A 25,212-nucleotide genomic window follows, 5' to 3' on the forward strand; every position below is an offset into this window, starting at 1 on the left:
AACTTACAGAATTTGTCAAAATAGAGCGAGAAAGGCACGCGGAGACTTGCCAGCAGGCCTCTTTGATCGTTGTTAAATTTTCATTTAATGTGTGAAAATGCATACAGTTTCTTAAGTCACAGTTACACGTGTAATTGCCAAATCTGTTTTACTTCTTTACAGTTACTTATTCACTGCAGATAGTTTAAGGGTTTACTCAGTGTGGTTTTGCAGATATGATGGTGGCAATGTTACTAAATGCATACAGGATCAGCTGATATCTTCAAATATAAGTTAATCATTATAAGAACATCTATTAATACTTTACCAGTCTGCTGTAGTTACCGGGGGGGAAAAAATCAAATTGCTGTTTCTTGTATCCTACGACTTTTTTTTTATTGAAGCAACTTTCACTTATTATTTTATAAGGAAAAAGAAGAGAAACAAAAAAGAAACAATGAAAAGGAAAATCCCATGAAATGCAAAAACCTACAAATAGGTTTTCAGTTCTGTGCAGTTATAGGAGAGTTAAACTTACATTACTGTGCTATGACTGCATCACTGAATTCAAACATGATTCTGAAATACCGTAGCTATTGTGTGACAGGTGGAGGGTTTTCTTTTAAACAACACTGTACAGATTTTATGGATTTAATAATTAGTGTTTGTGGAGGAAGATGAGAAACCCCTACTAAAGAACATCTTGCTAGTGGGCTACTGTTTATGTGATTTAACAGTCAGGCAGAATATTCTTACATGCAGATTTTTATTACAAAGATGAAGAACTTCAAACTTTGAAGGTGAACGTGTTGCCTTTTTAAAGACTGCTTTTTTTTCCCAACAACTACCCTTTCAAGCAGAAAGCAAGCAAATATTTGTAAGGCCAAAGCATGTCTTTTGTCTGCTCTTAATAAAATAACAAAATGACAAATTCCAGTTTCTGAACGAATGCCTGCCTAAAAACCTAGGAGATAAAAATCTGAAGCTCAGATGATTATGTTTTCAAACACTAGTGTCAGGCTGAAAAAGATCCAAAGTTCACAATCTGATAAATTTTCCTTTGGCTATAATTAGAAGAGAAGAGAGAAGAAGATAAGAGTTCTATCGCCTGTTTTGCATTTTTCAGCAGCAGCTGAGTCAGATTGAAATACTGCTATGGATTCTGCAGAACCGACCTCCATCACACCCGCTTTAGTTATGGATAACGACTTTTCCATTGAGTGCCGTCAAAACATGTCGAAAATCAAAATGATTTTGAAAATGCAGTCGGGGTTATCCAGTTTGTGAACGGTCATTTGTAGAACTTTGTTTACGTCTAGTCTAACCTTGAAAGACTTCAAGTTTCTCACTGCTTGTATATTACGTTGATATGGAGTTAACACAGAATAAGAAAAACATTCCATAAGATTATTTATTTTTTGACAAATGAAGGCTAACAACTGAGATTCTTATGTACAAACCATCCTTACTAATACTTGAGCCATAAATCGATATCTTGTTTGCAGCAGATGAATGAACAGAAATGATTGTCCCGACTGTCAGGAATAGTTGTTTGGGGTTTGTTTGTTTGTTGGTGTTTTTTTGTTTTGTTTTGTTTTGTGGTTTGGTTTTTTTTTTTTTTTTTTTTTTATATGTCACAAAACAGAGATTTCCAGGCAGTGGGGATTTTCTCAGTCAGACTGAGTTTAGCAAGTTTGCTCTTTCAGTAGGCACGCGTCTCCTAATTTGAAAGACCAGCATATCAGTAATGTATACTCAAGCCCCATGATACACATGTACATTATCCCAAGACTCTGCATGTCACTAGTAGCCTTGTATTTTATCTACAGATCCCATCTGCCCTGGCAGTAAGTAACACAGGAGTTTGTCCAGGAAGACCCAGGTTCCTACTTTCTACCTGACATTATGAAAAGCAGCTAATACAGTTGAAGGTCAGGATGTATCCACATGATTAGTATGTGCAACCTGGTAAGGGAATCAGAAGGGGAAAATCAGAGGAAGGTGCTCCTACGATGGGCAAACCCGGTATTTCTCCTGTGAACAAAAGAGCGTTAGGCCACCCCACAACTGAAGACGGTTGTCTGCAAGCAAGCAGTATGGGTCTTCTGTTAATTAACCTCCAGTGTGCTCTGAGGTACTGTTTATACAGCAGTACATACAGAACTGCTGTCTTGTAATACACCTTCACCACTGCACGCAGCAGTAATGCTGCTACCTGTAGTAGTAACAAATTCATAATGAGCATATTACTTTTTGGATAGGCTAAGATTTGTACAGTGCAAGTAGCCAGTTTGCAGAACAGTGTGGCTCCCTAGTAAGCTGAAGATTTACGTGAAAGGAAATTCAAACTGTATGTCATTAGCTCTCTGTTCAAAGTGTCTGCAGAGTCTAGTTAAGCTGAGGTTTATGCCACTGACAGCAAATTAAACCCAAAATATTGCCCCCTCCACATGTATTTGTACTCTGATGTTAGATGTACTGCGTAAAGAGGGAGGAAGAGTTAAAGAATGGATGTCAAGGAAGAGGAGTTACGTCATTAATGTCCAGCGTGTACTGATACATCCAAGTGTATGTCTTAAGAATCATTAAACCATTAAGGCTGACATGTTTAGTTCTTGCGAATTATTCTGGAAATGATTGGTTGAGGGTATCTGAGAGGTTTGAGGTGTTTTTTTTGTTTGTTTGTTTTTTTTTTTTTTGGTTACTTGGTTGTTTTTTTTACTTTAAGGGGGTAAGTGAGTGAGGACAAGGTCGTGGAAAATGTTGCACAGTTAGAGAACAGTAAAAGAAATGCAGGCGTTGTTCCCCAGGAGTGAGTGAAGTAGGGTTTAAAGACCAGTGCAACTAGTGAAGTCTGAGGTGGTTCCAGAATGGGAGCATTACTGTGGTACTACAGACAGACTAATGAGCCCAGCTGAGACCCAAGAAACTTGGGCATCTGTACGGTGCTGACCCAGCCATGCTGAAACACTGATGTGAGCTCTGTATTCTTTCCATCTTACTGTGCTGTGTAGCATGGATAGGTGTGCAACCACATGACAAAAGCCACGAGGCACTTCTCAGTTGGTGGTAAGGCTTGGCATCATCTGCTTAACCTGCAAGGAAGGAGCGTAGAATTACGACAGCTGGATATTTGTGTCCTGTACAGATAGATAGGTAATCAAATTTCTCTTTGGTGTGTATTAGATAGCAAACCTATCTCCAAAAGACACAATATATGCTTTGGAAAATTAACAGAGAGTTAGAACAGAAGGTAGGCTCTTCTGTTACTGTCTCACCCTTCTGAGTATTAAGAAACTGTCCAACCAGTGGGCATATTCCTGGAGATATGTGATTATTGTTGGACTGTTAAAAAATCAGCAAAAGGGCTTTATCCACAGCTTGGATGATGCCTTCTCACTGACTCCACTGCTGTAGTCCTTTTGCAAGAATTGTCAAAAGTATAATACTCTTCTGGTAATGGATACTTAGGGACAAGGAAGTATTTTTATGAAGTTTGGCTAACCAGTGAAATTGATCTCAAGTAGTTCAGCCAATCTGATATTTGCTTTACGTATTTGCAGTGAAAATGATGTGCCTGATCTGGGGGGAAATTAAAGGGAAGAGAACTGTGATCTTCTTGAGTTCTGGGAAATACAGCTCCTGAAGTACCACAAAGCACCTACTGCAGCTAAGCACAGAGCCTTCTCGGACAATAATAATGAAATAATGTCAAGATTGATAGTGTGAACATCTTAAAAATGCTTGCCTATGCTTTGGCATTTGGTGAAAACACTGAAATTAAACCTCAGACAGACTAATAGTTTATTCAGTTCCCAGTCTAGAACTGAAGCAAAATGCAATCGCCAGTTATTACGGACTTATTTTCCAAAAACTCAGCAAATGCTGGCTACGGTTTTGTAATGCTGAAAATTAGGTGTTGAAATGACAGAGCTGAATGATAATGCTGTTCTTATATAACTGAGAATTAAATTCACATACCGATTGAGAAACAAGGTTAGAACTAAGGGGGGAGGGCGGAAGGTTGGTAGGGTAGTCCCACTTTGAGTTTCTATTAGCAGCAAACACTGCTGATTTCAGATCTTTTCCATACAAAAACAGGAGAGCTGCACTGAAATCTCTTAAGCTTCTAGAGAACTGTCTTTTGAACAGCTTCTTATTAGTTCGGCGCTAAGCAGAAATGCATAGCGGTGACTACGGTCTAACTCCGGTGGACTAGGACGGGTTTACTTGGAATACTTATTTTCTTTCAAATGAGGACTGAGGATTAAGCATCTTCGCATTCCTTTGTTTAAGAGCTGACCTGTCTCACGATTTCCTTTTAAAATCCCTAGTGCTGCCCGTAGCACCGCCTCTCAGCAGATGACTCCGTGTCGCTTCCATTATTGTTCGAATCTCCGGCAGCCTGAACTCCGCTACCAGGACGTTACGGTGAAACGACATTTGTAAAGTAAGCGTTCGCCTTCGCCCGAGGGTCTCTGAGCGCGGAACGAGGCGCTGACTGCAAACGGCTTGGAGCAAGAAGACGTCGGCGACCCGTCGCCCGGCCCGCGGCCGGCCCTGCTCGCTCTGCTTCCTTCGGGGTCCGCCGCCCCGACCGCCCGACCGCGCGGGGCTCAGCGAGCCGGCTCCGGCTCTGCCCCCGCCCCCGCCCCGCGGTCCAGCTCCGCCGCCGGCTGCGCGGCGCCGCCGGCGCGTTCTCGGTCTCGTCTGACGGCTCTACCCGACCTTCCCCCGCGCTGCCGGCGAGCGGGGAGCGCTGGCGGCGGCTGACTCCCGGGTGCGCCTCGCTCCCCGGGGGCCGGTGCCGCGCTGGGCGGCTGCCGCGCGCCGACAGCGAGGTGCTGCCGCCCCGCCCCGCCGCGTCCTTCACTGTGCCCGCAGAGGGCCTCGGCAACCGGGAGCATGTCTGCTGTGCGCAGGAAGCTTGGGGATGAGTACCAGGCGGTGGGCCCAGCTCGCGGTGGCACCCGCAGAGAGCGGCAGCGCTTTGTGGACAAAAACGGGCGCTGCAATGTGCAACACGGGAACCTGGGTGGTGAGAGCAGCCGCTACCTCTCTGACCTCTTCACCACGCTGGTGGACCTCAAGTGGCGCTGGAACCTGCTCATCTTCTTGCTGACCTACACAGTCGCCTGGCTGGTCATGGCCTCGATGTGGTGGGGCATTGCCTACCTGCGAGGCGACCTGCACCGGGCGCATGATGACACCTACAGTCCATGTGTGGCCAATGTGTACAACTTTCCCTCCGCCTTCCTCTTCTTCATAGAGACCGAGGCCACCATCGGATATGGGCACCGCTACATTACCGAGCGCTGCCCTGAGGGCATTGTGCTCTTCCTCTTCCAGTCGCTGCTGGGCTCCGTCGTCGATGCGTTTCTCATTGGCTGCATGTTCATCAAGATGTCCCAGCCCAAGAAGCGAGCTGAGACCCTCATGTTCAGCCATGCCGCAGTCGTCTCGCAGCGGGATGGCAAGCTCTGCCTTATGTTCCGTGTTGGCAACCTCCGCAACAGCCACATGGTGTCTGCTCAGATCCGCTGCAAGCTGATCAAGGTGAGGCCTGGCGCGACAGCTGGTAGGATCGGGCATCTGGGTTGCAGCAGGCGATGCGGGCAGGGTGTGGGCCAAGTGCAGCCATGTCCCCATAGCACAGGTAGCATGGGGCTTCCCCTGTGCAACCCCTGCTGCCGTCTGCTGGTGGGCTCTGCCCTGCCCCAGGGGCAGCTGCCCTGTCCCTTGGCATGTGGGTAACAGGGTGCAGCCTGGGCGGTATGAAAGACTTTGGAAAAACTTGCCGTGGCTGCCCATAGTAGGAGCCACAAAAGAGCCAAGCAGGCCTACGGGAAAAGACAGTCTCGTCACAGACCTCCCCAGGGGCACTCCAGTGGATTGTAAGGCTGGCAGGAAGCTAATTCGGTTAGAAAGGGTGGATGTGTCAGGATACGTGGTAGCTGCAGGGAGGGTCACTAAGGCATACTCCTTAGGAGGTCTCAGCTTGGAATAAGAAATTGACTTGTAGTGACATTAAATTAGGACAAAGATCAACCTCAAAATCCTCTTCCCCATGGGGAAACTAGGGGAGCTTTTATGTGCAGTTCCTTATCCCATGGTTCCAGCCAGTGGCCTCCCAGCATGTTAGAGGGATTGTGCAGGTTCTTCGGTGGAAAGGCCTTTTGACTGTCACCAATATCTATGTATTAATCAATGAGAATGGTCAGCATAATTCAGAATGCAAGAAAACTGGAATTCAAAGGAGGTCGTGAAAAAAAAAAAAATCATCAGGAGACAGTAGAGTTTGGCGGGCATAGAAGTCTGGAAGATATATCGGGCATGAGTAGAATGGAAGGAGAACACTGCGTGTGGCATGCCGAGACGAAGCAACGTAGCAGCTCATAGCAGCTACGTCTTGTCGCAGGAGCATGCCTGGTGGGGAGCATCGGAACCTGTATCCCAGTGATGATGTTAATTTCAAAATGCCATATTTCCATCTTGTAAATGTTTTATATTCTCTATGGTAATCCTCTCTTTGGAGCAACTGTTTGTCCATTTTAATAATCTGCAGAAACAAGCGTGGTACAGTAAGTGATGGGACGATGTAAATGCAAAAGGCTGTTTTCCTTCTATTCTGTGCAAAATGCTTGACTGAGCTGCTAATTTTTATGTCTGCAGAATACCATTTAGAATGAAGAATCTGCTAAGATTCAACAGGAGGTTGGATATATATATATATATGCAAACAAGCTGTCAGGAGTTACAATGGAGCAATTTTTGTAGGAATTGGAAAGCCAGCTAAACCCTGATTTTTGTTTAACTATTAAAAATGAGCAGAGAGCCTCTGCTAAAGTATTTAATTCTGTCCATCATTCAAGACGGAATGCGAGTCAAAGTGGAATAAAAGCAGTGTCACAGTTGTGTTTTTACTGTGATGATAATTTGCTATAAACTTTTGAAATAAAATACCAGACACACACCCTCGTGCGCTTTCTGCTGGTAATTCTATTGCTACACAATGCTGGTATGCAGATGATTGGGACAGAAAAAACAAGACCGTTTGCTGGACCTGCTTGACTGATTCATCCTATGATAGCTGTTTCATAGACTAGACAATGAATCAGTGAGTAATCGTTTATTTCTTTCAAATGACCATCACACCAGTGACTTGTCTTCAAGCTTCTTTGTGACCTTTGGCAAATATAAGCTATGGACACAGTGAAGTTTAAAAGCGAACACTTGTGTACTAGCTGCCCCGTCAGTCCTCATTACAAGGCGTGGTATTAGTTCCCACGTTTTTCTGTAAATCTTTCTCAGTTCGTTGAGGTGCGCCTTGAACTGGACACACCGTTCCAGCAGTCATAGCAGCCTTGCCGGCAGTGTGTGAATTGACGTCGGTTGCTTTGAAATAGCTTTGTTTGTCCTGTAAACAGGTGTATGTGCTGAAACTCACTTACCATTTAATTTCAGCAAGTTATGTGTTGTTGTGATTTGTGCCCTTTCAGCTGTGCTTTATGCCGTGCTGTTGACAGCTGATCTTGCTGCACTTCTCCTGCACCCAATTAGATAGCTAGAAATTTTTTTACTTGTGTCGCAGTGAAAGAATGTGAAGAAGTATGTCTTATCACACTTTTGTACTTGAGACAGGCGTCATACTTAGTAGTGAACATAGTGTTTTCGTTAGACCAAGAAGCTCTGAGGACTTACATTTGTAAATATGCCAGTCTGAGTCTGTCTGAATGACATTTGCTGGAAGTGTCGTGGATGCCCTAGGATATTTGATAGATTACAGCGGTGCCACCACACTGTGCTGGCTTCCTCTTTTGGTCCAGGGGACTGCCCAGCAGCATGGCATAGTGATGTCATGGAAAAGTCTGGGACTCTTTTTGGTCTTAGTTGTGGAGAGTTTGGAAAACAGTTACGAGACTAAGTGTGCATGCTAATTTCTTTCAAATGCAGACCGAGGATTAGCATCTTTGCATTCCTGTGTTTAAGAGTTGACCTACCTCTTGATTTCCTTTTAAAATCCCTAGTGCTGCCCATAGCAAAAAACTTTTCCAGAAACCTGAGTCTTTCTAATTTAGATTGAGTGCGCTAGAAACAGGAAGAAGCAAGCTCCTGGTGCAAGAAATAGAAAAGCTGGTTGGAGCTGCTGAAAATGTGCAGTTAGTGAAATATGAAAAGGTTCTGCCCTTTTCAGTGCCAGAGCGAACTGTATTTTTCTGCCTGTTAATCTCTGGATGCCTGTTAATTCCCTAGTACGTCTGAGCAATCTGGTGAAAGCAGTAGCAACCAGCATCCACCGTATGGCTATCAATATTGATTTTTTAGTTTCAATACCTATTATCTTCTCTTGATGGGACTGCAGATGTCACGGATAAACATGACTGTTTGTGTGTAAAGTGGTACGTAAAGTGTTTTAACTGGGAGCGTAAGATGTTCTGATTCAGAATTCCAAGGAACGTAAAATCATTGTAGCCTGTTTTCAACATGTGCTAAGCAATAGTTATAAAAATAGAGTCGTGAAGCATAGTAGCCTTAAAGCCAGTGCACTTTGCTTTATGACCAGCAGGCACCTGTTCTCTGAGCTGTACTAATTAACAGCTTTGAATAATCTGAAAGCAAACAAAATTACAACAAAGTTCGCAGATGGCAGGTGACAAGCACTGCAACTAAGTACAAAGACTCGTTATATTGTGATCTCAGTAACTCAATCGGCAGGTCACATGCAGAAGGTGCAAACAATATGTTTTTTAATAACAGGGAGTCATTCAGGTTGGAATGGACCTCGAGAGGTCTCTAGTCCAATCTCCTGCTCAAAATGTGGTCAAACCAAGTTGCTCTGGGCTTTTTCCATTCTGGTTTTGGAAACCTCATAGGACAAAAACCCCACAGCCTTGCTGGGCAAGCCCTTCCACTGCTTAGCTGTCCTCATGATGGTAAAGTTTTTCTTCAATCCAATCCGAACTTCTCTAGTTTCAATTTGCCTGTTGTCTCTCTTGTTCCTGCTGTGCGCTGCTGTGAAGATCCTGGCTCTGTCTTCTTGATTACCTTGCTCTTAGATTTTGGAAGGTTGCTATTAGATCCCCCTCTATGCCTTCTCTTCTTTGATCTGAGCAAGCCCAGTTCACTCAGGTCTTATTTATAGCTTGGGGCAACTGGACTGTATTAAAAAGTAGCAGTCATCCTGGGAATTAACTAGGCTAAAGTTCCAGGTATAGTGTCACTAGCAGAACCCATACAAATCTTTAACGGTAGTATCAAAGTAACAAGTTCATATTATGTCAGTAATGTAATATATAATAAATGTTCTTTCAAGGTGCTAGTCTAAGGGTGAGGCAGAAGCACAGGTAGGCGAGATCGGCGTTTTTCCTCTCAAATTCCAGAATCTAAACTGTTGTAGTATTGTATGGCAAATTAGTATGTATCAGTTTTGCCTTTTCTAGATTCCTGAGTTTCTCTACAACATACTGAAATATTAAGCTCAATGGTCATCTGTCTTTGGCATCCTGCATTATGTACTCCGATGCTTAATTGGTCCACACAGTTATCAAAACATAATTATGTGAATCCTCTACACGAGTGAACTGAAAGAGGGTTAATAATCATAAAACTGTGTTGTGTCCAGTTAGAGAAGGATGTGCGTGGACAACAGAGTTTAGAAAAGCGCCAAGAATGAATAAAGGATTGGTCAGACACTAAAACTGACCAAGTGATGATGCAATGGAATTCTGCGTGGTAATAAGAAACAAAACAAAAAAATCCAGTGGCAGAAAGTTAAGGGTGGAAAAATCCAGTCACAGAAGGAGTCTTTTCTTTTCTTAGCTGTGAGGCAATTAACCTTTGGAGGAACTCATCTGGACCTTTGGATTCTCCATCTCTGGCCACATTTGAAATGAAAGCTGGGGCATTTCTAAGTAATCGTGCCCTTGGTCAAGCATGTATTAATCTGCGGAATTTATTTGGCTTTGTGTTATGTGACTGGTCAAAATAAAGAATCACAAATGTTCCTTCCAAACTTACTGCTGACAGTTTATAGTCCTCTGCTCTGTTTTGTGATCCTTTGAGTAAAGCTTATATAGAGGCAGCAAAGGTCGCTGGCTAGGCATCTTAACATATTAGGGCTATTAGGCTATCTTCATTCAGGCTAATATCTTTTTATTTAACAAATGAGTTTCTTCTAATTATTCTCCATGCCCTGAATAAAGCAGTCCAGAATGTAAGACACCGAATACCTCAAACACACTTTTGCTTTCTCCCAGATACGTTACCTCTAATCGTCCTCGCTGGATTTATTTACTACTGAGTGGATTTGATTGACAGCTCTCCCACAGAGAAGAATGGTTTGTAGATGAAGCAGTTCTTAAGTCATTCAGGCAGAAATTTGTGCAAGTATGCACATCTCTGTCTAGGTAATTGTATTTGATAAAACTTTGGGAAAATTTGAGGTTTAAACGTAGGTTCATACAGCTCACGTTGAACCCTGTTACCTTGAAGCAAAGATCACACATTGCCAACCAATTTGTGCACCCGCTGGAAGAAGAGCAGCCAGGCAACAAAAGCAGTGGCCTAGTCTGCAGCTTAGTTCTGCAGGTTCCCTCAGAAGAAGATGAAGGGTGCTTTTGCAGTAGTTTGGTTACACCTTTGCATATAACAGAGACTGTCACAATTGCTACATAGTAGTGGTTTTGTAGCACTGTCTTTTACCTTTCAAAGCACAAATAATCCCTGAGAATGCTTTTACCAGCTATCAGCTGATACGTTTCCTGTCCTCATCAGTAGCGGAGAAACTGACTCTTGAGCAAAGGAGAACTTGGTTATTTAGGTAGGAAGAATTTTTTTGTCCTCAGCAGAAAAACAGACACATAGCACATAAACAAAATAATCCTTTGTATTTAATAAGGAGCTGTACTCTACCAGCTACCTAACTGGTTATGTAATCACTAGTACATACCAGGCAGTTAAAAATTCAGCTGCTTTAAGATACAGGTGAAGCAGAGAGACAATCTGAAGGTATACTAGTTGCTACGGGATTTTTTTTAAAGACCAAAACTTTCTTAAAAGAATACCGATCGGATCTAAGCCAATGGCAAAACTGCTAGCTTTGGCTTGCTCTCAGGACTAGTGGATGGTGTTTCCAAGCAATGGAACCAATACATTTGTCAATACCAATGCAACACAGTTAAAACTATTTAGTAACTACAGAATAATTTTATAATTTATAATCAGTAGTAGTCATCGTAAAGAGTTAAGTGGTTAAGTGCTTTCTAATCAAGCAATAAGCAGAAAGGATTTTAAATAGCCTCTGCAAAGCTTTTAATTTTAATGGGCAGTTTCCACCAGAGATCTTTAACGCAATCAGCTGAGGAGCTGCCTGGTCAACTGATGTAATTTTTAGTTACACTTTGAATACCTGGAATATTTGGGGGAACACTACAGGGCGGGGGGAAGCTATCGTACTGGTATTTTTATTGGACCCGTGAAATGATGTGAAAAAAAATGGGGCACTTAGCTTAATAATGATCATAAGTTCATTGTTAAGATCAACATAGAGTAGATGGTACATGCAGATTGGCAAGGGAAGATGGCATCATTAATATTGATTCAGATGGTTTTGTGGAAATGTCACTTACCGGACATACTGTACAACTGCTACGATGCTTACCTTTGTGTTAGTACATCACAATATCTGCCAAACAAAAATCAGTAACATATAAAACCAATGAAACATGGATTCAGGCCGTAGATTGCAATGTGCCTGGCTTGCAGATTTTGTTCTCATTAATGGGCATTTCTGCTGCAGGATGTTCATGGCAAATATCCATTATAAGGCATGTAGTGTGATACCCGATGTTTTTGTCAAAAAACATATTTATATTGTAGTAAAGTTTGTAGATTATGATGAGATCTAGTGGCATGATAAGAAAAGTAAAAATCAGTCATATGTAGTAGCCTTACCATATCTAGCATTACTTATATCTCCATTATGAAGACCCTAGACCTAATATGTAGATGATAATGTCGTCAAAGTGGCAGGTTTAAACTTCATTGCATTGATTTCATGTTTTGCCTCGTATGGTGATTACTGAATCGTCTTTTAATCTTTAGTCCCGACAGACACCGGAGGGAGAATTTCTGCCGCTAGACCAGTGCGAACTGGATGTTGGATTTGGAACTGGAGCTGACCAGCTGTTTTTAGTTTCCCCATTAACCATCTGTCATGAAATTAACTCGAAGAGCCCCTTTTTTTGTCTCTCACAAAGATCACTAAGAAGTGAGCAATTTGAAATCGTTGTCATCCTAGAAGGAATCGTTGAGACTACTGGTAAGATTTAGAATATTATGCACTCTCTGACGTTTAGTGTTTGTTTTCAGTACTGATATTTTTATCAAGGTAGCTGTTAATCCTTTCAGGATGCTACTCCTGGATGCTCCAGAATATCCAGCCATATACTACAGAGCTTCAGTAGACTTCCCAGCCGATAGGAGACCTCCCTTCCCCACAGGACTCTGTATTACTGATGCCCAAAGTGGCCAATACATCCAAGACGAGAGGCACCCTGCCACTCTTGCAGTATGGCATGCAGAAGGGTACATAAGACTCCTAACTGTAAGACTCCGAACTGTAAGAGTGATAAGACTCCTGTTTTAAGGAACACCACTCTGAAAGAACGTTGAACTTTAAAAGTTGCCAGTGCTGTAAAACGACTTTCATCATAGCTTATATTAAATTGATTGCAAAATAACAATTCCAGTTTTACACTACAAATACAGACCGCATAGTCACAAAGATTGTAGGAACACGTGGTTATCGGCAAATAATATGATCGGGGCTTTTTTTTTTTTTATTTTATTTTTTTGGTTAAATCCTGGTATGGCGTTGTTCATATGACAGCTGACTTTGTGGCCTTGTGTTTTGAGGACTTCATTCTTTTACGAAGCCTGTGACAATGCGCTGCAGTTATGTAAGAAGCTCTGTGTTGAGGATCCATGCGTACTGTTAAAGTCCAAATCATTCAGTAGGTTCATCGATACTCTGATCTTCCCCACCCTTCTTTTGAGTCTTTGTTAAACTTTGATTAATCAGGAATTATTTTCATCCTTCTTTCGACAAGATTACTGGTTGCTCAGTTCCTGCCTTAGAAACAGTAATGTCCTTTTCATGCAGCCAAGTGCAGTCATCTCATGCCGGATGGGAAACGGAACTGACCAATTACTATCCCTGTGCTGCCCTGAGCCCTAAACACGCAATCCACCAGGGCAGAACACTCTTTCACATCGAGTGCAGCTGTCTTTAGACAGAAGCCTCTTTTCATCCCACAACTGAACCATGTATCTTAGATAAGCATGTATTCATAACCACACTTCATGTGATTACCTAATCAGGTATCACAAGGGAAACATTTTACGCTTGTCAGAGAATGAATGTAGCAGTAATCGGAGAGCACATCAGAGTTTGGGCTGCTCTTTCTGCCTCTGAAGCGTACCGTGACAGGCAGTCTCAAAGTTCTTATCACCTGGGGTATTTGTATTATCATCAGCACTATTGTGCTGAGATTGTAACAGATTTGTTGGCTTGGTTAGAACGCATTTGAGCTGTCGGTTCACATGTGTCAATACTGCCAGTGATGTATGTTTGCACTAACTGGAACTAATTCTTCTACGGGCTTTACAGCAGTACCTATGTCTTAGCATGGAAGACAGCTGCAGTGTCTCTGCACAGCTTTTGTCTTGACAAACTATTTGGAGAAAAAGTAGTCTAGCCTATAGAAGGAATGGAAGATGAAATTTTACATTTAGCTTTGGCCACCTCCACGCCCTATCTTTGCCAGAGAGTTCTGTAAGCCTCTGCTATGCAATGGTTCTTTCTCACAAGGTGGCTTCCAAGAAACAGTATTACATATAAACTGTAAGATTGTTGTTGCTAGAGAGCTAATACTGTCTTAATTTTATGTTCTACTTTGAGCAAAAGCTGTTTGCTCGGTGTGAATCTGCAGTATTTAATGCAATATTTGCATAAAAATCTAGCCAATACATTAGAGGCACTCCATTGACTGTCAGGAGATTGACGAGGAACAATCACTCCGCTTCATAATCTATAAATGTGTTAGCTTACAGGCTACAATGGATTTTTGTCCATCTGCCTTGCGTTGTATTTTTTGTTCCATATGCCTGTCTACTTGCTTATGTTAGAAAATCACACTCTTGTCTCTGATTCCGTAGGAATGACGTGTCAAGCTAGGACTTCATATACAGAAGATGAAGTTCTTTGGGGTCACAGATTCCTCCCGGTAATGTCCCTAGAAGATGGCTTTTTCCGTGTTGATTATTCTCAGTTTCATGCTACCTTTGAAGTCCCCACTCCTCCTTACAGTGTTAAAGAGCAAGAAGAAAACCCGTCCCTATCATCTCCTTTGAATAGTCCTGGCGATAATAGCAAAACCAGAAGAGAACAGGTTTGTTCACTTGACTGCATTGATACTGCAGGAGAGCAAAACAAGCTCCCTTTTAAACTTCAGAAGATTAGCTCGAGAAAGGAAGACCTTCCAAGAAGAGCCCTGAGAATGAGTTCCAGTAACACAGAGAAGACTCGCAGTACTGGAGATCTCTTGAAAATTCAAGAAATACGACCCATCTCTAACAGTGAAGACAGTGATGATAGGATACAGCTGAAAGCCTTAAAAATAAATGCCGAGGCTTTGACTCAGTCTACCGGCAATCTACAGAAGAACCCTCAAAGTATGTGCACTCTAGAGCTGAAATTAGAAGATAATTTCTCTGCCAAACTTTGAAAAATGAAATCTGATTGCCTCTCTTAAGAGCAGAAGCAAAAGGAGTAGTTGCTGATAAACTGCATTCGAGACTGCTGACCTGAAAGAGTCTTACAGTAAGTCTTACGGTAAAGTCATAATTTGGTTTTGCCATTTTGAGGAAGAACGATCCTTTTTGTATAATTGTTCTGTACAGATCCAACTTGGGTACCATAATAGGACTTTGAGGGGCAGTAAGGTTAGACTGTTGTGCCAAAGAGATCGCTGCCCTAACGATGTTTATCGGCATACTCGTTGCAAATCTACATTGTCTTCCATGTATGGATATGCTTTTTCACAAAGCAGGGACCAGATCCTTAGTTGAAGAGTGAAATGTTAATAGATCAAGGCAAAAGTGGTGTAAAACCAGCTGAAACACCATTCTGTGTAGCTCAGATCTTGCACTGTTCCTGATATATAGAACAGCAGAACACAGGAAGGATCTGTGATGCTGCTTGGTCGTAGTCCAGTTCTCTCTCAGTGAGCCTGGTGGAAAGTGGCCTTCATGTGCAGCCTAGTGGCATGCATCATTTTTCCTCAGTGATTGCGGAATGCCAGCTCCTTAGCCCCAAAATCTTGTTCATTGTCATTTGGGTAAAGGAAGCGGTTTGTTATAGCCATTTGTGTCGTTTGATTCGCACGAGCTCTCGGAAACATCAGGATCATTTATCCTGTCCAAAATTGGACCCCAGCATTCGATAGAGTGGATCACATGTTGAATTTTAGCGACCGTATCACCGCTTGCCATGAAGAGAACTCGAGGTCGGTAGCTCAACGTAATGGTATGTCTCGTACCTCATAGTTACAAAATTTTAGTTTGGAGACTCCTTGTAAATAAATAAAAGCAAAGCACTAGATAGTGCTCAGTCAATACAGGAACGGACAACAGTATGTACACATCTCAGAGTTTTACTAATGAATGGTAGGGTCTTTGATGTTGCCTTTTTGTTGTTGTTGTCGTTGTTGTTACATTTGCCTTCTCCTTTTATGTATGGTTCTCAATAATTCTATAGATTTGACATTTACAATAGTATGCAATTTATTGCAGGGTAGAACTCTGTTTTAACATAAATATATTAAGATACTGAAAGAAAAGGTAGCACAGGTCTGTAGCATGTTAAGTGTGCAGCTGAGAGGGCTTTCATGTTTTTGAGCATAATGAAGCATTCCTCAAACTGCTTCTGCTAATAATGGTGATTCAGTTGTTGAATGAATATTTTAGAAGATCATCCCTGAAATGTGGCAACCTTACCTGTAGAAGTGACCCAAAAGATGGTGAATATTTACACAGAGGTGTTTGTCTTTTGGTATTCAGTATCTCTTTAAAGTGTTATACAGCTTTTTTTAAGTGACTGGCCTTGAACAAGAGGGAAGTACGCTTTTCTGTTTTTAAAACAAATCTTGCATAACGGAAGCTACTGTTTGCCTTATTGATCACTGGGAAATGGTGAGAGCTAGACTTTGACTTTCATAGATTTCCTGGGGTTCTACACTTCAGAATAATTTGATTGCTCTTCAGCTATTCTGCTGTCCATCTCAATCTGTGAAAGAGATCTTTTTTTTCCGGTTGGTGGTAAGCAAGCATAATCAGAACTTGCTATTTTGTAAAATGCAGCGTTTGGTAGCTCAGCGGATAGGATGCTTATCACTAGCAGAGCACTCCTGTTATTGTGGACAGAATTCAGTCAAATTTAAAAGGGGTTGCTGTGGCCATATCAATTGGAAACGCATGCCTCGACGGCTAGAAAAGAGAGGTAGAGTGATATATCCAAGCCAGGGATGGCTCTGCTTGCATAAATCACTACTTCTTGCTTTTGATCTCCTGCCTACAGTGTGAGACTGGAAAATGGTATTTTTCACAGGGGTGGGATTTGCTTGTTGTTGTTCATGTTTGTTTTCAACACAAATTTCAACTTTACATATGTGCTGAAATCTGTATTTTCATTTATTAAATGTGTTAGTATGGTATATTTAGATGGCAGCGTGAAGTGTTGATGGATGATGACTCTCCCCACTCATCAGAATAGTCAAAATTAGTATAAAATACAATTACATCCACCTTGAGTCTCAAGCATTCTTGCGAGTCAGTCAGCTCAGAGTGCATTTCTAATAGACACAGAAACAATGAGTGAAAGTACTCTTTATCTGCAATTCCAGATAGTTATGTGAAAGGCTGTTCTGCACATGTTATGCAATTGTCAGATATGTAAGGCAGTAGTATTGTGCTGTGCATTCTGGAGGATGGTCCTAAGCTATTTTCAGTTTTCCCAGTTCTGGGCTGCTCCTATAGCTGCAGAGTAGATTTAGTTGTGACCTCCCGAGACTTTCCTGTAGACTGGTCTCAGTGTTAAGCAGAATCTTCACGCTCTAAATGTATAATGTGGGAGCTTGCAAGCCATATGGTGGTTTTCTGCGATGCCTGCTGTGACAAAAATAATTGTCAAAGTACTTCTGGGAACCCTACGGTGACTCTGTTCCTACTGTGTGAAGCAGAAAGATGTGAGACTGAGGGCTCCAGTGCACATCTCTCCTAACACTATTACTGTTACTCTTACTCCTCGAGGAGTGTATTTGCTCTGAAAGAGAGTGAGGATGAAGGAGTTGGAAAGCAAACTCTTACAAGCAAAATGACACAACAGGGTGCCCAGAAATACAGGAGAGCAAGGAGGAAGAATGTAGCCAGCTTTATGTGGCCCCAGGAGGATGCCGAGGGGGCCCCAGCAACTGCAGAGCTTCGTGTGACCGAGGGGTTGCTGGTACCACCACCAGGAAGCCAGGTCATGGGGTGGGACGGGCCCTGAACTGGAAACTGGGTGGGAGAGAACTATCCCCCAGCTCTAGGATCACGCAGGATGAAAAGAGCAGGAGCAGGGAGCAGTGCGTGTCCTTGCTTTCTCAGCGGGTGTCCCAGCTCTGAGCCTGCTCTGTGGCTACAAATGTGACCCTGTAGCCGGGGGCTCCGGTGGAACATGCCTCGCCAGCATAGCAAGCATCAGGGGGATGCTTACCTCTGCGGGGGTGGCTGTGTGTTGGGGCCACCCGCCAGCTGCCAGCTGACGTTCAGTGCAGGGCAATGCAGGCGGTCAAGATCACCACAAAAACTTTCCCCTGTGCCACCCAGCGTTCGGTTCTGTGCTCTAATCTGAGGTCTCAGTAAGACACTGTACAAGCATGACGCACTGTGCCAGATCAGTGAGGTGGCAGGGAGCCAAGAAGTGTGAAATACACTTTCAGGCTCAGAGCATGAGACAGAAGCACGGACAGGTGTCACCAGTGGTTTTCCTCTCAAATACCAGAAGTGAATTCCATGCCTGAAGAAAAAGCTCAACGGAAGCTGACAGCTGCATGCTGACTTGCCACATCGACAGCAATGGCAGGAGCTGACCCTTCCTCTCCGGAGTGATGAACACCAGTCCAGGAGCAACTGTTCAGGTTTCACAGGAGGGGAAAGTATAATGGCACAAAGCCCTGTGGAAGTCTCAATCCCAGGTGTTGTTTATGTGTAATAATTAATAAATGATTGGTTTACTCTTTGTACCCATGGCTGTGGCTCCTGCAGTCCCTTTGACTCATCAAGCACTTGTGACAGTGCCTGAGGGATGGAGGTTACCTATTGTGTCTGAGGGACGGGAGCTGGTCCCAAGATCTTTTGGACCCCTTTGGTGTGATGAGGGGTTCCCAGACAGCTACCAGTGTTGTCCCTCAAAGACGGTTCATCACCTGGTGTGCAAAAAGTAATCTCACACACAGTCAAGATACCAGTTTATTCCATAGTTGCACAAGAATGGGTGCCAGGTGGTAATTCCACAAAGCTAGCGCACCACACAAAGGAAATTCAAAGTATTTACACATTTCAAACTACACGATTACATAATTACTATGATGACCATCGGTTAGTTACATATCGCTTCTACCCCTCATTGGTTAGGAACACGCTCGCTTTGATTTAAAGTTGCGGGGTGATTTTAATTTTCTGCACAAGCTGGAAGGGTAAGGGCCTTTATTTGGGCAGGTGTCTCCGAAGCAGTAGGTGTGATGTTTACTGTTACAATGAGGATAGTTCCTCCAAAGGACACTAATCTCTAATTAAACTGATTCCCAGGAAACAATTTTTAACGAGACTCCTGGTTCCAGGATGTTTCCCTTCATCAGGGGCAGTAGCTTCCTTACCAACTACCGTTGACAGTTTGAAGAACAAGCTGACCTAGCAGATGCGTCCAATCTGTCCTTGTATTTGGTGAGAAAATTTGTACATATAATAATACGCACTGTGGGTTCTTGGGCGCAACAAGAAACTTTTGTGTGGCCTGCAACAAGCGATGAGAAACACCTGTGCAGCCTACACCAGTGCCATTCACCAGGCCGCAGGGGATTTCCCTTGCATTGCCAGGGGCACTCGAGGCTGTTGGTAGCATTTACGATCATCCAGAGGCCACCCAGGCCCCTCCCAGTGCTGTGTGAGATCCCCGAGCTGCTCCCGGTTTCTGTTGGCACTCTGAGGTGCCCTGGGTACATTTGGGAGTCAAGAGCAGGGGTAGTGCGAGTGGTTCTGGGAGATGGAGTTTCCACAAGGTCTGGTGATAACTGCGGGCCACTTGCTATCAAGCATGCTGAGCCCCGTAGCATGCCATATGGCCCTTTTGGTGTGCACCAAGGGCCCTTTATTTGTATTTGGGTATGCTGCAGAGCCCCTCCTGAGCTCATATTTCAGTTTGCCCCCAAGTCCTTCTGCATGGCCCAAGGTGCTGTTTGCATCGCAGCACGCCCCAATGCTTCCTGTTTAGCTTTCTCCCACCCCAGTTTTCCCAGCGCTTTTCTGGTGTGCTGTAAGGACATCTTTCTGTGTGGCCCAGCTCCCCTCCACCTTTGCCTTTTCCCCCCCCCCGGAGTCCTACGTTTTTCCTCTCGCCTGCTAATGTATGTTTTCCTTCCCCTCCGCCGCCCCCCCCCCCCTCCCCCCCCGTTTTGTTGCACCCCAAAGCTCTCCCTTTGTTCTCCTCGTTTTTCCTTTCTGTGCACCCCAGAACCCTTTAGCTTTTGGCAAGCTGCTCTCAGCAACTGGGACGCACCTTTGTTACCCCGGCAGCACAGCTGTCCTCAGTAGGGCTGGTAGCGATAACCAGTGATATTTGTGGGCTGCAACTGTATGCAAAGGGCCTGGGCTAGGGGATGACAAGTGTCAGGTATTCCCTGTGGGGCCTATGGCAATGGCCCCTCTGCATCTCACAGGGACAGGGGCTCTTGGGCTGTGTTGCTGCCACGGTATGGGCTTCACACTGCCACCCCTGAGCCCATCTAGGACAACAGAGGCATCGCACACTAGGACTGCTACTGCGTAACAGGTGAATGAGGGTTGTCCCTGCAACTGGGGAACGTCCCAGGAAATGCGACAGGAATGCAGGGAAGGGGAAGGGGGGGAAGAAGGGCTGGGGAAGAAAAGGGGGGTCACCGAGATAAGATCCAGGGAAAATGACACCAGGGCTGAGGAGGGCAGGGTATGGTGCCAGGGTCATGGGTGGCTCAGGGCTGGAGGGACAGGTGCAGCGGTGTTTTTGCATGTAGACACGCAGGGCTGCCCGAGGGCTGGGGCCCACTCGGGTGTTAGCGTAGGACTGCAGGTCCACCTGGCTTAGGGCGGGGCTGTGTTAAAGGGGAGCCCCGGGGAAAGCCCTGACAAGGGTTGCGCGGGGGGGCACAGGCGGGGGCGCTTCGAAGACGTGGCAAGGCATGGGCGGTGTCAGAGAGGTGCGCGGCAGCAGTGGAGCACCGGACCTGAACCGCGGCCGGCAGCGGTGCTAGGGATCCCGAGGCCTTGATCCGAGCGCCACGGGAGCATCCCGGCCTCTCGAGTGAAGGGGTGAGACGAAAGGGAACAGGACGGTGTCCTGCCGCATGCCGGGAAATGTAGTCTTCCGGCACCGGACGTCCGATTGCCCAGGTGAGGCCTCCGTGGCACGCCGAGAATCGGAGGCTTTCGGCACCAGTCTTCCGGTCGGCCATATTGGTCTGCGAGGCATGCTGGGAGATGTAGTGTCCCGGCACGGAACTGTTTGTCACGATGCTGGTCTGCTGGGCACGCCAGGGTGCATAACTGGTGTCATACTGGCCTCGGTGTACTTTGTGACATGCTGAGACTCGTCATGGCTTGCCAGCGGGCAGTTAGCTTGGCTATGTTGCACTCTTGAACTTTTTATCACATAACCTACCAGGGAAGCACTGTTAAAGCTTTGGAAAATCACGCCGAAGAGACCCAGCAAAACTAATTTGGCAGTGGCACCCGACTCCGTCCACGTACAGTAGCACACAGTTTCGCACATGCGCCGTAGCGCCCGACAGCGCGCTCGCGTGCCCGACCCCGAACATGCACACTGGACCTCGATAGCGCACATGCGCATTGGTGCCCGACGGCGCGCCCGCGCAGTGGTGCCCAAGCAGGAGCATGCGCATCGGCCCCCAATCCCGTGCGTGCGCAGTGGCACCCCTCAGTGCACATGCGCTGTGGCGCCGGACTCTGTGCATGCGCATTAGCTCCCAGCGCTGCGCATGCGCCTGAAGCCCGATGTTCCCCGCCCCGTGACTGTGATAAAGACGGGGCGGGGCGGGGCGGGGCGGACCGCCTGCGCCGGGACCCGCGGAGCGGTGGCGGTCGGCACGGTTGTTGGGTTCTCTTCCGGGCTGTGCAGTAACGGGAGCTCGCCTCGGGGCAGGTGAGGGGCCGCCGGTTCTGGATGCGGGATCCCTCGGGCCGAGCCTCCGCGGGTGGCTCTGCTATCCCGGTGCTGTCGGGGGCTGCCCCGCGGTCGCTGGCGGCATTTGTGGCTGAGCCCGCGCGTGTGCCTGGCCGGGGGAGCAGGGTCATCCCATCCGCTGGGGCCGGGCAGCCTCTGCCGCTCTCGGCGCGGGTCGGGCAGCGGCGGTCCCGGGGGCTCCTGCGGCGGCGGGCGGATCGCGGTGCCCGCACGGGCGGGCAAGGGCCCCAGTTGCCGCTGCCGGGGTTTCTTGGAGAGGTGTCGGGCTGCGTTCGGCTTGGAGGTGGGGATGGCTGTACGTGGCTCCCCGAGGGGGTCATTTGGCCCTAGGGGCTTTGGGGTGCGGTACTGATGATGCCGAAAAAATAAAGCCTGAAACGGCAAGAACGAATCGCTACCCCGCCTGTGCTGGTGCGGCCCCGCAGAGGTGTGGGGCTGGCCTTTGCGCAGTTCCCAAGTGCTTACCAAAACTGCCTGTGGGCCTCTGGGGATGCAGGGCTGTGGAGCGGCTATGCATCCTCCACCCCTCAGCATCACACACAGGCACTGTAGAGAGGGTCAGAAAGCAGACAGGGTCAGCTGTTTTGGGGGCCAGAAATGGAGACTGACTTCTCTGTTCCTGGGGCTTGAGAACAGGCTCCTGTGGCTGATTTTGGGGCTCAGAAACAGATTGAGTTGTGTGGCTTTGGGCTCAGAAACTGAGGTCCAGGTCTGCGTTTTTTGGGACTTGAGAACAGGCTCAGCAGCTCTTTTATGGGGCTCAGAAACGGACACCAGGTCAACTGGTTTGCGTGTAAAAAAAATAGAGGTTAGTTTGGCTGTTTTTGCAGGCGGGTGAGAGGCAGAGGTGAGTGGGACGACATTGGGGGCTGTGGTGGGAAAGCAGGGGATGAGCAGGGTGCGCAGACCCTCCCCAGAGGCAGGTATTAGGTGATGTCGACCCCCACGGTGGTGTCAGAGTTTGGGAAGCTGGCACGCACCAGGCCGAACTCAACATCTGAGGTGGTCTCTGGGGGGAAAAGTGCTTTTCAGACCCCACGTGCCCTTTTTGAATCCAGCTCTTCTTTGTACGGTGTTTTGTGTTGAAGCTGATAACTCAGTCTCAATAGCCATAATGGCTATTAAGCAGGTATTCTTTATTTGATGTCGGATGCATAGGGGATCATTCCTCCTAATATGCGTACCACTGTAGGGGAGTTTATGGTATTTATACCCAATTCACTTACATGTTCATGTAATTTCCAAGAACTATTTACAATATTCATTACTTTTCCAAGAAATCATTATAATATGTTGCCACCTACTTTGACAGGCGCACTGCAGTCTCTAGGTGGTCTTCTAGGACCCCCGGTGGTCGTTTATGTCATCATTACTTCATTTTCATCTTCATCACAGTGTCCTTTCTGTGAACTTGTTTCTGTCTTCCCCTTTCCCTTACAGCTGGGACCACAAATCCAGTTGCATCTGGTAGTTCTGCAAGCTTCAGTGTTCTTCTTCCATTATCTTGTTTTTCATAGATAGGCGTGTACCTGAATCATGTAAGCAGATGGGCTCAAGGCTCAAGCCTGTTAATCATAGATAAAGTGTACCTTATTCCTTCGTTAGGCAGATTTCTAAGCAGAACTGTGAACAAAATATTACTACATTAAGCAGTTCTGTAAATAGACCTTGCCGCTACTGACAATTTGTAATTTTCCATATGTCTTCCCTCTTCAGGATAGTTATTAACTAATTACTAATACAAACTAATATTTTTACAATGTACAGCTATGATGTCTACTCCTAATACTCTAGTTTTGACAGCGATTGATTTATCAAAAGCCCAGACTGTTGCAAATAACTGGGGCTTGCAAGGAGAAAGAGCTGAAATCAACAGGAGCTTCAATGCAGAGCTGAGCAGCAAGCAGGAGCTGGAGGGAGATGGGGTGTCTGCTAATTCCCTGGAGCTGTGAGGAGCAGGAGATGTGCTGAGCTGGGAGGTCCCGTCACTGGAGTCCCCGTGGTCCGAATGCGCCCCGCTCCAGCCCGGCTGAAGAGCGACCGGGCACAGGCAGGGCTGGCCCCGGCAAGGACCTCTGAGAGCGGAGAGGTGAGTTGGCCTTTGCCGCGGGGATTATATCCAGGCCACGCATCTCTGTCTGCGTGGAGGGGATCTCCCGGCCCTGTTCCTGAGGACAGAAGCGAGGTGAGAATCCCCCAGCTCTTCTGGTGCAGCCCTGCTGCAAGGAGGGTGCGGGCTGAGTGGTCATCATTTCCTCGGTACCTGGCAGAGGGGAGAGAACCTGGCTGGTCAGAGCTCCCGAGGTGCCCGGTTGGGACCCGCGTGACCCTTGGGCAGAATCCTCCCCTGGTTTTTCACTGCAGGCTGGGTGTGACAAACGGGCTAATTTTATGCCTTTCCTTTTCACAGATGCACCTTCTGCATCACGTGAAGAAAGTTCTGCATCGTTTATTCCATTTGCTGCTCAGGTGATCACACATACAGGGCTGGGGGAGTGGGGAGAAACATTTGTGAGTTCAGAGATACTACGGATACTTTGCATCAAACCAGCAGGAAAGGCAAACCTGCTGCCATTGCAGAAAAGCTGATGAAAAATGGCTTTTAATAGAACATTAGTTGGTCCCTTCCTAGTGATGAACGTTTTCCTTTCCAGTAAAAGAATGAACTTTTGCCTGTGATAATTAACAGCTGCTTGTTACCCTCTTTAAGGTTAAGTGTTTCTCTTCTGTTTGCTCATACTAATTTTATGAGCAAGTTGGAAATAACCTTTTATTTTCATATGCATAACTAAATTTCTAGTAATATGTGGTGTCAATATAGTTAATTTTTGCACACCTAGGTGCCAGTAGAAATGTAATGAATAAAACACAACGAGAAGTGATGTTTAAACTTGATTTATATTTGAGATTTTTTTTTTTTTTAATTAAGAATGTTGGTGACATGTTGCCCTGTGGCACAATCCACATTATGTTCTGCGGAGCATTCAATCTAGGACTTTTAGGTAAAAAAGTTTTTCCTTCAAAAAAAAGGACCAGTCATTCATAAGATTGAGGTGTAGACTTGTACACTTAAGTACATGATCAGAATTAAATTTAAATTTCACTTAATGTTGCTGCCGTTTATCTTTTATTAATTTCCCCACTGCTCCATCATGGTTGGGAGCTCTGAATCATTTATTTTTTTCAGTCTGACACCTTTTTTTTTTTTTTTCCTCTCCAGAGTTAATTGGTTTCCTCACAAATGCATAAGTCAATAAAATTGAGTTATGATTATTAAAACACAAAAATGACACCAGTCTTGCAGATCTGGGCTATTTCTGAACATCTATTCATCATATGCAAATGTCCTCGGGATACAGATCCATCTGTACTCGATGCTCTGACAAGACAATATGCTGAGATGGGGATGAGCTCCAAAAAAAAAAAAAAAAATACATGAGGCCATAGGGTTTTTTGTTTGTTTGGGGTTTTTTTGGGGAGGTGGTAGGGTGGTGTGTGTAGAGGTCTTGGTCCTTCCCTCGATGGCAGCTTTTGAGCTGCTGAAGTTTTTTGGCCAGATGCGTTTTGACCTTCAGAGGAGCACGCATGTTTGCAGGAAGAGCTTCAACGTCAGGCAACGTTGAGCACCATGTGGAGTAGAAAGTAGACTCATTTGCCAGTTTGGTTTTTTGGTTTTGTTT

The 25,212-nt window shown here is 45.4% G+C and overlaps 1 protein-coding gene and 1 long non-coding RNA gene across 5 annotated transcripts in view; both read left to right on the forward strand.

Annotated features, from left to right (window-relative positions):
• LOC104358163 (G protein-activated inward rectifier potassium channel 1-like) overlaps positions 1 to 18,320 on the forward strand; it is a 19,387-nt gene extending 1,067 nt beyond the window's left edge. For all 3 annotated transcript variants that reach the window (XM_032985950.2, XM_032985951.2, XM_032985952.2), the window contains 3 exons: positions 4,314 to 5,535; positions 12,082 to 12,298; positions 14,197 to 18,320. In XM_032985950.2, the coding sequence (XP_032841841.1) occupies positions 4,885 to 5,535; positions 12,082 to 12,298; positions 14,197 to 14,765 (1,437 nt within the window). In that variant the 5' untranslated portion in view covers positions 4,314 to 4,884 and the 3' untranslated portion in view covers positions 14,766 to 18,320. The remainder of the gene's footprint in view (positions 1 to 4,313; positions 5,536 to 12,081; positions 12,299 to 14,196) is intronic.
• Positions 18,321 to 21,350: 3,030 nt separating this feature from the next.
• On the forward strand, positions 21,351 to 24,640 carry LOC116959982. 2 transcript variants are annotated; one of them, XR_004406108.2, is made up of 2 exons: positions 21,351 to 21,490; positions 23,300 to 24,640. It is a non-coding gene; the product is annotated as an uncharacterized LOC116959982 (long non-coding RNA). The 2 variants fall into 2 exon arrangements; XR_004406109.2 differs by having other exon boundaries at positions 23,327 to 24,640.
• Positions 24,641 to 25,212: the final 572 nt, after the last annotated feature.

This window comes from Tyto alba, unplaced genomic scaffold, assembly GCF_018691265.1.
Source record: "Tyto alba isolate M040663 unplaced genomic scaffold, T.alba_DEE_v4.0 Super-Scaffold_12, whole genome shotgun sequence".
Classification (NCBI taxonomy): Eukaryota; Metazoa; Chordata; class Aves; order Strigiformes; family Tytonidae; genus Tyto; species Tyto alba.